This window comes from Azolla caroliniana, unplaced genomic scaffold (genome assembly GCF_043228905.1).
Source record: "Azolla caroliniana isolate FFs.n. ecotype wild unplaced genomic scaffold, voAzoCaro1.0.p SCAF_5, whole genome shotgun sequence".
Lineage (NCBI taxonomy): Eukaryota > Viridiplantae > Streptophyta > Polypodiopsida > Salviniales > Salviniaceae > Azolla > Azolla caroliniana.
The window spans coordinates 5,214,684-5,227,290 of NW_028230440.1; the positions used below are offsets into that span (position 1 = coordinate 5,214,684).

General features: G+C 37.5%; 1 protein-coding gene across 1 annotated transcript; it reads right to left on the reverse strand.

Moving 5' to 3' along the window:
- Positions 1 to 345: 345 nt before the first annotated feature.
- LOC147863843 (Ankyrin repeat family protein) lies at positions 346 to 6,273 on the reverse strand. The gene is made up of 10 exons (XM_087320016.1): positions 6,166 to 6,273; positions 3,938 to 3,994; positions 3,790 to 3,857; positions 3,504 to 3,714; positions 3,268 to 3,389; positions 3,115 to 3,190; positions 2,965 to 3,024; positions 1,093 to 1,143; positions 933 to 1,011; positions 346 to 731 (listed from the first exon to the last, which is right to left on the reverse strand). Exons 1-10 carry the CDS (start codon positions 6,235 to 6,237, stop codon positions 649 to 651), a joined length of 879 nt encoding a protein of 292 aa, XP_087176142.1. The 5' UTR covers positions 6,238 to 6,273; the 3' UTR covers positions 346 to 648.
- Positions 6,274 to 12,607: the final 6,334 nt, after the last annotated feature.

The window sequence follows — 12,607 nt, forward strand, 5'->3', positions numbered from 1 at the left end:
AGCACAGTAATGGCCTTAACATTGGCCTTAATACTTTCAATTGCTCCATCTTTGGGAGTATCCTTCATTGAATAGTTCCATTTTACTGTAATTGTTTCAAACTATCTAAGAATGTCAACCGTTGGATTCTACAATACCTGTCCGTTGGGTTTCTAAGCATAGTTAACTTTCAAACAGTGAATATTACTCCCAAAATTAACCTCTTGCCTCTCTTCAGGTCTTTATTACTAGACAAATCATACCCTACACATTTCATAGAAGTTTCACATAGCTTCACACTGCAACTTATAGACAATAATTTGATGCCTCGCCATTTTCTCTATAGCCTAATCAGGGTTGAGACACTGATATGTACAACTATTTATTTATAGATCAACAAGAAAACATTCCCAGCGTTGATTTGAAGCAAATAGAAAGTGAATAAATCACTTACAAACTATGCCACTTGAAATAACTCATCTTTTCTCATACCGAAAATTTTTCAATTTATTTATAGATCAACAAGAAAACATTCCCAGCGTTGATTTGAAGCAAATAGAAAGTGAATAAATCACTTACAAACTATGCCACTTGAAATAACTCATCTTTTCTCATACCGAAAATTTTTCAATTTATGTGCAACTTCACCTTTTGTCTTCATCAAATACATTAAGCATCACTCATCCTAGATTTCAACTTTTGCTGCATTTTGTACTGCAAAGTGGCTGGTGCACAATCAAGTGGTGTCTCTCCTAAAGAAGAATAGAAAAAAATATCGGTGGCTAAAAGCATGGTAAATTGTAACCAGACAAAAACATGAAACTGAGATTTACTTCCAAAAATCTAGAAACATCAAGGCACAATCTCTATCAACTTTGGTTTGAACTCACAAATAGACAAAATCTTGTTAGAAAGATTCAGTGTGCAATACTCAAAATTCAATTTCTAGTTACCTTGAGAATTTTTGGAATCAGCTTTTGCACCCCAATCTATCAAGAGAAAAACAATCTCCGTGAAGTTGAATAAGGCCGCCTAGAAAGATTGAGAAAAAAAGAAGAATAGTTAAATCTATGAACTGTCATAATAAAAAAAATCTGATAGATGTTCCCTTACAAGGTGAAGCAAAGACATCCCCTGTTTGTCTTGGTAGTTTGGATCAACACCCTGCATACAGATGTTTGACAAAACCTTAAACGACTTCCATAATATGCATACATATAGAATTATAAATTTTTGAACCTCACTGCTTCAACCTTCAACATAACTTGTCCATGGGTATAATCATAACTAACAAAACTTCCTAGAGAGAGTGAAAAACATAGCATACACCAAGCCATTCTTTACAATTGTTGAAAAATGAATAATCTAACTGATTCACATATCCAAGCTTTGAGATTCCATACCCATCAATAAACATCGGCTACCTTCAAATCCAAGTTTATTACTAATGATTTCTAGTGACTTGGCCCCAATATTTTGGCCTCCATTAATGTTAATCTGAACTCATATCTTTTCATCTTCTTTCCTTCGCATCACTCTTTCTACCTGCTGGTATTGAGTCTTCAAAACCAAAGTTGAAAGCTCCCCCTGTAATGGACTCACTTGAGTGACCAACAAACTGACAGATTATGTAACCCTTGGTTTCATACTTCTAGTGTTGTTTTTGAAATGCTTGTCGGGTACAAATTGTGATACATGTTCCAAAAGTCATTGTTTTTATTTTCCGACCATTGGTATGATTGTTTGCACAATAATTTATGAATTAATGGTATGCAACCCATGTTCAATTGAATAGGCACTCTGCCGATGTGTTAAATCTATATTGAGATTCTATGAACTAAGGACAGGATTAGTCTTTTTCTTTGACGGTAAGCAAGTTCCAACTCATTTACTACCATAAGCTTAGTTTTTGTCACATTGGGTGAGAATTGTCTAATCTCATGGAAATTTTGTATTACAACTAAAAGTATGCATTGCATTTGCATTATGTATAAGACCACATACATAATCTGTGCATTGTGAGATAGTAAAAAAGAAAGGTGGTCACCATTGAGTAAAACAGTAATGCTTATTAAGCAGCGATCACCATGACAAATCTCTCCTTCACCATGCATATTATAACCCAATCTTCTCTTTCACTTCAAATTTCACATGTTGCTCATTCTCTTTGTCCATAACAGGCATCACAAGTTCAAAAAGAAAACCTACTTCATTTGACAAACCCACACACTTTTTTTCCTTCTTGATTGCAAATCCTCATTGATTCTTTTACTTTCATTGACTCTTCACATAAACCTTCATGCACATCTATGGATCAACTTCTTCACAAAATTCTCCACTTATAATAACCTGCAGATATCATTCGCCTTTTCCCATAGCTTCCATGAACAAATAAAATTTCACCCAAAATTTAGTAATAATTCATTCTATTCATGCATGAGCATTTAACCTTTTACCAAGCATTCATTGAAGACTCACTTTGTGCAAACCTATTCTTCAATCCATGTGTAACAAATCTAACTGCACACTTAGTCTCACAAGCAATGCTTTCAACACAATACTTAAATCGTTTCTCTATACTTCCCTCTTTGTTATCGTACAACACACAGATGGGCAAGATAACCTATCCTGATAAGAAAAGACTAATGAGAACCTCATGTTGACACAACAGGGATTTTTAAGTCTCAACTAGGAATTTCTTGCTCAGACATCGAAGTATAAAGTGATTGCAGGCTTGCTTCACATAGCAACCAAAAACCAAACACCAACCATCAGGCACCAAAGGTACTCCACCTTCACTTAAACATCTGAGGGATATAACTCATTCCTTCAGTCAAAACATGTAAGCCTAAATACAGTTTTCTAAAATCAGGTTTCATCTATATCATCTAGGAACTCTGATATGCCAATGAATCACATCAATAAGTATGCCTATTCATCCACCCTCACCATTTTAACAAAGAAAATGGTGAAGACGAAACTTACATTTGACAGAAGATCTTTCACAGCTTTTGTGTCACCACTCTTGATAGCTTCCCGAATTCCCTGAAATAGTTGTAAGACATAACAAAGTTACACATTTCTTATTGATATCACTAAAAGGAATTTCAATCAGAATCGTCTCTTAGTTCAAACCTCTGCTGTACAATCATACTTCCTTGCGACTGTCTGGCTACCACCATCTACAGCTTTAGCAGAAGAAAAGAATAAACTGCATATTTAATCAATTAGCAAATATCATAAAGTGCGAGGATGCCAATTTTATCTAATGGACGATATAACACCCACCTAGGTAGCTCATTGCCGTAGGACACATTAATAGGTCTTCTGTACGTCGAATTTGTCCCCGAAGATATTAATCGTGTCTTTTTTGATGCAATGGGATTTGCAACTTGCACATTTGAGATAATCTGTTGTTCAAATCTACTTGCTAAGTTCAGTTTGAGGCCAAGATTTCCACCTGAAATACAAATCTTGACATGCAATCTAATTTTTACAAACATTCAGGAGGATTAATTGCTTACCTCTGCAGCTGAATTAGGTGTTAGGCAAATGCATAATGGCATCCCACAAGTGCATTGATGTGATGATTGTCTCTCTGCAGATGAAACTGATGGCATTTCCTCTACCAATGATAGATCATCCCCAGTGGAAAGATCTAGTGTTCTCAATAAATCTGAAGGTTCTGAGACATCAATAACAGCACCATCTGAAGCTTCTATTACATTGATAGTCCTATAGATCCAGAAAAAAGTAAATAAATTGTTTCCAGAAGGTCTCTAAAAAATGCAGGGCCAATAGAAAACTTACTGTTTTGATGCATGAAAACAATCATCACAAACCCGGACAGCTGATTTGATCCCTAATTGGGGTAAAGCCTGTCATTGTGTACAAGACATTTATAATCTCCGAAAACATTTACAACAGCATTTGAGGAAATCCTAGATTATCGAATTACCATTTGGTTTGATGAATGCTCATTGCAAAGACTTTTGCCACAGCATCTGCAATGGTGCTGTGAAAAATTGAATGTTAGCAAACACTTTGAAACTAATTGTGAGGAAAAAAAATGCCACATGTCGCAGCTCTGCAGCAAAGGAGTAAACACAATAGGAAAACATGTAAAGAAAAAGCTTCTACAGTCATTTTGTGTGAGGTAAATGGTGGATGGAAGGACAAAGTGTGGAGGCAGAAATATGCTTGCATGAGCGTGTAAGACCCTAATTAAAGTTTCTAATTAATTGAGATTAGAAAGTAGTTAATGATTGTTAGGCTAACACATTTGCAGCTTACTAAAGGCTATACTGTCTCTATCACAAACCTAGAGAAAACCCCTACTTGGGGATAATTTACTTTTTTGTGGTTCGAAATGGCAAAGAAATAATATCTTGAGAAAGCCTTATCATCGCATTGGAACATATAAGCCTGATTTGCAAGGTGGTACTAATAGATTCCTATGGAAAAACAAATGTTATAAATTATATTGCTGGTCTACAAGTGGGACTTCCAAAACGGTGTTCAATGAAATCCAAACATCTAGTATGTTCAAGACCTTCCTTCACGAAAGAAAAAAACATGAGTTTGAACTTTGATTTTAATGTGAGAAAAACCAATGAGATATAAGCTTGCTCAATGTCAGCAGTCACTTGTTTCTATCTTCACTTGGATTACAATAGGCAAAGAGTGAAGTCTGAGAAACATTTACTACTTTATCAGCAAGGCAGTACACATATGGCTATCTCTCTGCCAAACAACTGGAGCATCAGATCCATAAACGAAAATCTACAAATCACATTCAAAAGTTTCTTTTATCAGCCTGATTTGCATTGTCACATCCAAAACTGAAGACCTTGATCATAAATGGGAATGGTAGAGGAACATTCAAATTTCAGTGTGAATAGAGTACCTTAGTAATCAACTCACATATGTTTTTCTTTTCCTAATCCTGACCATATAACATGTCCTGAAGAACCATCCAGAGGCCCAGTGGTTGAAGTCTGGAATAAATGAAATTTGTATGTAAAACTTTCGTAAATGTGAAACATAACAGTCTGGATAATGGACATATGAGATGGACATGTGAGCTTGTAACCTTGCATTCAAACTTTCGTAAAAATGGGCTAATAGCCAATTACACGTATTCTTCAAATAGGACAAAGTTTGAATGCACGGTTTCGTCATCATTTTTATATTCTCCGGATCAGAATTTCAAATAGGCAAACACCCTATTGTCACCATGGGTTCTAGAGTCCATTCTGGAATTCAAGACGTTGTACCATTAAATCCCTACATTCAATAAAACTAAAGTTCACAATATAAATATTAAGCAAACATTTGTCCATGGATCGGGATCAAACAGACATTCTTCAAGATCAGATACTTCAAAAGACATGTTTATACTTAGAGATACGTTCCAGAATCCCTGTAATTTATTGAGTATATGAAGGTCAAACAGAATTTTGTGCAAGGATGCAATAAAAACAAAGATTGCAAGCATTCCTGGAAGACAAAAATTTACAAACAAAAATTGTAAACAATGTCCACTTGCTACGGTGAGAAGGATTGAAATGACATTATACAAAGATAGCACAAACCTTGCACATATTCTTCCCAACTATTGAGAAACATCATAATGGCATGCTGTACAATATAGAAGTCCAAAATATATGAAGATCCAATAAACATTGCACGCAATCTTGGGAATTCAGGTGAGAAGCTTCAAAAGGAATGTTCGGCATTAGAAAAAAGAACCTTTACATTAAGATTAAACAAACATTGTACACATTCTTCGAACATGAAGAAACCTAGTATAAAGATATGTTTACACTTCGAAAAATCATTTATATGAAGATAAAAACAAACATTGTAGGCATTCCTCAATTCAGATAAGAAACATCAAAATGCCATTGTATCAAGTTTTAAAAAAAATGAAAATTTGCATAACATTAAGATGCATTCCTCCCAACTACGAGGAGAAACTTAGTAAAGAAGAAGATCAAATAGACTTGCACACCAAACAGTCTTCGACCTCCTACCATACGATGAGAAACTTAGTAAAGTTTCCACGACCTTCTCTTTTTCGATCAGAAGCTCAAATACACCAAAATGATATTTCGGATCTGTGTGTGTGTGTGTGCCTCTCTCTGATCTAGAAATAGTACAAGGAGTAGACTTTTGTGTACTTACACGGCGTTTGAAGGTCGAGAAAGGAGTATTGCAGACGGTGCAGCGAGGTGCTTCTTGAAATGATGGTACCATAGCTCACCTCCCCGTCTATGCGTCTGTCTGTCTGCCTCTCGCGCGCAGACCAGATCAAAGAATTTTGGTTTTAGTAGTATTTCATCTGAGTTTCTCGTTATTCCCATCTCGTACCCCCCGGACTTTCTCCTTATTTCCCAAAATGCACTCAGCCGAGTCTAAAACCAAATTCCTTGGATCCTTGTAGTTGGTATTCGTATTAAGTGTCTCTGAATTTCTTTGATCATGCACGGTCGTGCATGGTTCTAGGTGTACAACTATTGTTGGATACAACACACATAAGGGTAGTTGATCGCCTAATGTCATGACTCATACTCTATTTTACGTCCATGCCATAAGATCTAGAATTGTACATCCACGTGGATGTAAGAAGAAGGTGGAACAATACTGCCCCATGAAGGTTATGTATATAGATGGATGAATATCATGCGTGTTTATCTATCCTTCATGAGCCTCCCATAGCTCAATGGTAGAGTGCCATCTCTGTAAACTTGAAGGTCTTGACTCTCGAGGGTGAACATTATACTCGTAACTATGAGGGTAAAGTGACTATCTTGTACATTGAACCTCTCAAGCTTGATCCTCAATAGAGGCATCAACATTGTGTTTGTAACTATGAGGGTAAAGTGTCAATCTTGTAATTTGAACCTCACAAGCGCGATCCTCAATAGGGGCATCAACATTTTCCTCATCAACAACTGATATTAGTGAGTATGTGCTCATAAAATAACAATATTTACACTCGAGACTTCTCACTAGTTAAATATTGGGTTGGATCACGAATGAAAAAGACCACATCATAAGCTTTGTTCCTATTAAAGAAAATGCATAATGGGAGCAATTCACTCATTTGAATCTTTTGGTTCATACTATAGAAATCTAACTACTCCCCATTTGCTATTTCCTTATCTATAATATGTTGCATGTGACAAGCTTTGTTCCTATCAAGTAAATGCACAATGGGAGCAATTCACTCGTTTGAAGCTTTTGGTTCATACAAGTAGAAATAGAACAACTCCACATTCACAGTTGCCTTATCTATAGTATGTCGCTTGTAACTCATCATTATCAATCCAATTTGTTCCAATTTTGGGCATAACAATGGAAGAATGTCCAATACCATATAAAAAACCTCTAATACTCTTCATCCAATCTAGGTCTCTAACAATGTTTTACCTAAAGGTCAAATTAGTCAGAGGGACATTTATCATTGATTTTTATTAATAGAACAACATTATGGTGTAAAATGATTAAAAAGTTTTAGATAATTCCTTGTGCGAGTCTTTCCCTTGTAGAAAAGAAGTATAATGAATTATTAAACTGTCAATGTACAATGAGATTTTTCCTATTAAAACATGAAATGAAATGCATCACTACAATAATGTTTGAGTTTTGTTCATGAAAAGTAACAAACAAGTTCATACCAAGGGATATTCTAACCTTCATCCCTGACCCAAGAAGGCTATCTTACAACTCTAATTTAATAATTTGTATTTTATTTGCTATAAATGGCTCTTAATGAAAAGGTCATTGGTTCGTGTGTAAAAGAATTCTCTTTTAATGTATTGTAGTTATACTTACAAAATAAAAATGGTAAATAAAATCATATTAATTACAAAAAGTAAAAAACAACTACATATATAAGTTATGACTACTCAACGACTAACAACATTATTGTTTGAAACGAAATTTGATGAGCTTTAAAAGGCCAATAACACAAATTTCAATATATGATAGCTTGACAACTTGTATATTTGGAATTCTCGAGGCGATATCATCCATGATGTTTCCAACAACAAGAATTGGCAAAGTAAACCTAAGTTCCAATTGTCACCCCAAATCAGGCATCATATACAAAGTTGTTACACATATGCCATAACCTCCAATAGTTGAACAACCCGACAACTATTCAAAAGTGGAATGACGGGAATTTTGAGCCAACTTGTGAGAAGACTCATTGGAATAAGGGCTCAAAACCTTGAGCATAGAAGGCCTCGTTGTGAAAGCTTAAATATATGTCCAAGCATCATCATACAATCAAATTAGTGATGGGTACTATGTTCTAAACTCTAATGAGACCACACAAAAGAAACGCATTCCAACAGTGATGTCTTTTTCAAGCATTTCTTAGATTTAACCTCCCAATCGTGACCCTTTAAATAGACACCTTAGCTCTAAAATGACGATGGGAATGCCAACCCATCCATTACACACATTGTCACCACATTATGGGGTTCATGGTTCCCCTTTCTCTTGTAACCCTCTTTGTTATCCACTCATGTTTCCACATTGCATACAAAACGTGTTATTTGGCATTTGCCAACCTTGAACCATTTGAACCATTGTGAGATATGTATTGATATAACATTGAATCAAAATACATTGAAAAACATATACATGCTCACAACCTAACATTGATTTGTGTCCATAAGCCAATGTCAATGCATGCTCGCTATATTGGCTAGCATGCATGTTCACCACTTGACTATCATGTGTAACTAGTATACAAAGCATCCATCAAATCAAAAGTTATTAAAGATTAATTATTATAAACACGATAGTAGTTATTTTGGCTAATATATAACCAATATAACTACGAGGCCATGAATTAAAGTTTTTCTAAATTGTATGACCTCTTGCTTAGGAAACCATATATACAAGTCACTAATGTACCCATACACATCACATGCATTCAATATCTCACATGACATCTCGTTAACGCCCCTCTTTCAACTAATCGGAGGGGGCGAACACCATTTGGGCACTACATATTGCCATCATATATCCATTCCATTTGTTGTGGCCATCGGTGTAGTACACCAACGTTTTCTAAAATTCAGCTTCATTATTTTAGAAGCATCATCAGTACCATCAATCCGCTCATATTGAGCTCTCGGTGTAGTTATTAATGTGTGCCATATTAGCTTAATCGATTCAGCCGTAGGGCGTTTGTTTGCTGAAAATACCCTGCGACACCTTGTCGTCCATATGCACCATATGGTAATGAGTGAGATCACTCATGAATGATAGGGTAGTTTAGGCAAAGCCTACCCGAGAAAGGGATTGGAGTTGTGTATATTTTAACTAATGGAGTATATTCTTTTTTGGAAAAAAGAGAGAGTCACTAATGTACCCAATATCTCATGTAAATTCACACGATATGAAAAACAAATCCTTACAAAGTCTAAAAGTTAATGTCATTGAGCTTTGTTTAGAAATTGAAAATATGAAGAGAGACATACAACTAGAGGAATAATCAAGACACATAATCATTTTAGGATAAAACGAGGTTTATTCCCAACTAGCTTTGATCGATGGTAACTAGGTAAGACCTAACTTGTAAGCTCACATCTTTTATCCACCAAAATATCTTACTGAAGGAAGGGAAGGAAAGAGTGAAACCTGTAACATGAAAAAAAAAATCTCAACTTGTGTCACCATTCAATATATGTGCTAAGCAATGTGTGTTTATTTTCTAATATATTTAGTATCGTTTTCCAAAATAGAGGGAGTACCCCCCCACAACACACACACACACATTTAACTTTTGTAGTTAATGTTTTGTTTTTTAAGAAATACTATTGCTCAAACATGACTCGATCAATTTTCCAAAATACCATTTTATGAATTTCATTTTCCTATGCATACATTCTATTTCAAGTTTGTTAATATGTCTAATATTGCAACGGAATCCTTCCGTTCTAACTCTTATGGAGTTATGTCCTTACTACTTAGTACATATGCCAATTGATGGAGACACAATTGTCTAGGTGAAATGTGTGGTCTTCTTATTGTTAAGCAAATGCGATAAATGTATATCTATTACCAATACATGGTTATATATGCATTAGAAAATAGAAAAAGTATTTATTCTCAAAATTACCAACATGTAGACTGTTTGTTGAACGTGGAGGCTCTTAATCACAAACCTTTAGTGCTTAATGAAGAAGATATAATCATACAAGGGTATGCACACCTAAATTACCCAATTAAGTTTGGGCAGACATGGTGACTATTTTTTCCAAAAAAAGATACTACATTAGTATTAGAAAACGCCAGAAGGCTATACATACAAGATATACCACAAATCCCCTGTATTTTTCTAAATTCTAACCATAAGCTTAAATAAATACTTTGGTGTTGAGTAAAACCACTCCGCCTTATCATAAAGCCGTCTATAAAAATACTTATGTCCCAGATGCCATGAAACTCCAAACGCTTAAGCTCTGCTTGGTGCGTATTACCTTTTATACTATCCAATAACCCTGTGAGATTATGCACAATCTCTATCCAAATTCCCGAATATATTTGAGATGATGTGTCAATGACTGGCGTTGAATTCCTTGAAAGGGACCAAGGAGGTTACAAGTATTTATATTAGTTCCGAGATTGAATATCTCTAGAATATACTCGAGAAATATCTCCAGAATATACCCGTCTAGAATATACCATACAAATTTCTAGAATATACTAACGACTAGAATATTATGATTCTGAAATGTATTATATGCTAGACTATAGAATATTACACAATTATATATAAATGTATGCTCATGTCAAAATGGTTGAGCAAAACATCTTGTTGATGTGAGGTTGCAAGTTCAATCCTCATCAACAATGTATTTGATGTCACTGTGCTGTGACATTATCCTCCCCTTTACGATCGTCTTTTCCAAAACGTGGTGTAGGGGTGAATGGGAATTGGAGCACCGATGGGCGTGAGTGAGCAGGTGCGGTCCTCACCGAAGACACAAACACCAACGGGTGAAGTGGTTGACTCGACTTCTTCTATCATGAGAGCTTGGGTAAATAGTCGAGGTTGACCCAAAACACGACACAAACAATAGCACTATGAGAGACCGACGTTGTCGTGAAGAATTTCGGCCAGAGGCGGAAACCGGGAAATATTGGCTACATCGGCGGGGTGTACCATGTGCACTCACCCTCGTATAATTGTGTGAATAATAGGAGTTAAGTCGGGACGAAGATTCCCATGTAAATCAGGATTTATCCCACATTGTAACACATCCCTCTCCTTGTTCTATAAAAGGAAGGGATGGTCCCTTGTAGAAGGGTTGCCCATTTTGTATTAGCAGGGTATATCGTTAGACGAAGAGACGTTCTCTCTTCCTCTTTCTCTCTTTCCTTTCTTGCTCTCCTCTGCTTCTTCTTTGTTGTTCTACGTGTCGAGCACTAGTGTCTAGCGTTTCGGTTTTCTGCCATATACTCTGTGCAAGCCCGAGAGCTCCCCGACCAACGGCTTGGCAGTAGACAACAGTTGTATCCTATGCGACCTAGGTCCGGCTCGAAGTTGGTGTTGAATCTCGTTGTCTTGTAAATACATATACATTTGGTTGTGCATATTCGAGTTTCTGTTGGTATGCGTGTGTGTGTGTGTGTCTTTGAGTTTCTTTCTCGTTTCTGTACATAAGGCGTGAGTTGGGTCGGCGTGCTGTGTGCATGTGTGCAAGAGTCAATGTTGCGTGCCTGCTCTCTCTCTCTCTCTCTTCCTTCGGTTGCTTCCGGTGTGCTTCTGGGATGCCCCGGAAACGGTGAAGCACGACTTCCTACGCTTCGTCACTCCCTAGTCCAAGACCCCCGTGGTCCCGCCTTTCTCCATGCACGCGCGAAACTTCGTGACATCTTTGGTGAACCCGACGTGAAAGGCGGCGAGGGAGGATGGAGTCGGAAGACGACGACCTTGCGGTGATGGTGGCCGAAGTGGTGTTGGAGTCGGCACGAGTGGTGATGAGGCGAGAAGCATCGCAACAAGTGGTTGAGCAAGTGGTTGAAAGAGTCGGCCGTTTCAACAGAGACAAAGTCCCATCTTACTTGGAAGCCTACAACGCGGAAATGGAGGAGCGAGACGTGGACGAAGCGTTGAGGCTGGAGTTCTTCTGTCGGGCTGTCACCGTCCGTATGCACGTGGAAGTGAAGGAGCTCCGAGAAGCTCATAGTTCGTGGGAGGCCTTTGAAGAGGCGCTCTTGCAGGCATATGGAGGACGGCGGAAGAACCGGGACGACACGACTTCGACCAGTGGGTAGTATCGGCAAAGACCCACCGGGGCGCAACGAAGGCGTTCCGAGAGTTCGAGCGACGGCTTGCTCGGCTCCCGGAGCGGGAACAAGGTTTGGTGGGGGCGGACAAAGTCCTATTGTTCGTCAGGTCAATCGACCGAGCAGAACGGGAGGCCATCGGGATTGAGCTCGTAGACGATGACGGAGCGAATGGGCTTACAAAGGATTGGTCGAAGGTCAGAAGGGTGTGCCAAAGGCTAGACAACGAGTGAGCCGAGAAGGCTAAGAGGAAGGGGCGCGACGGCGTGCCATCACAACGGGAAGAGGTCAAACGGCAAAGAGAGTCGGCAAG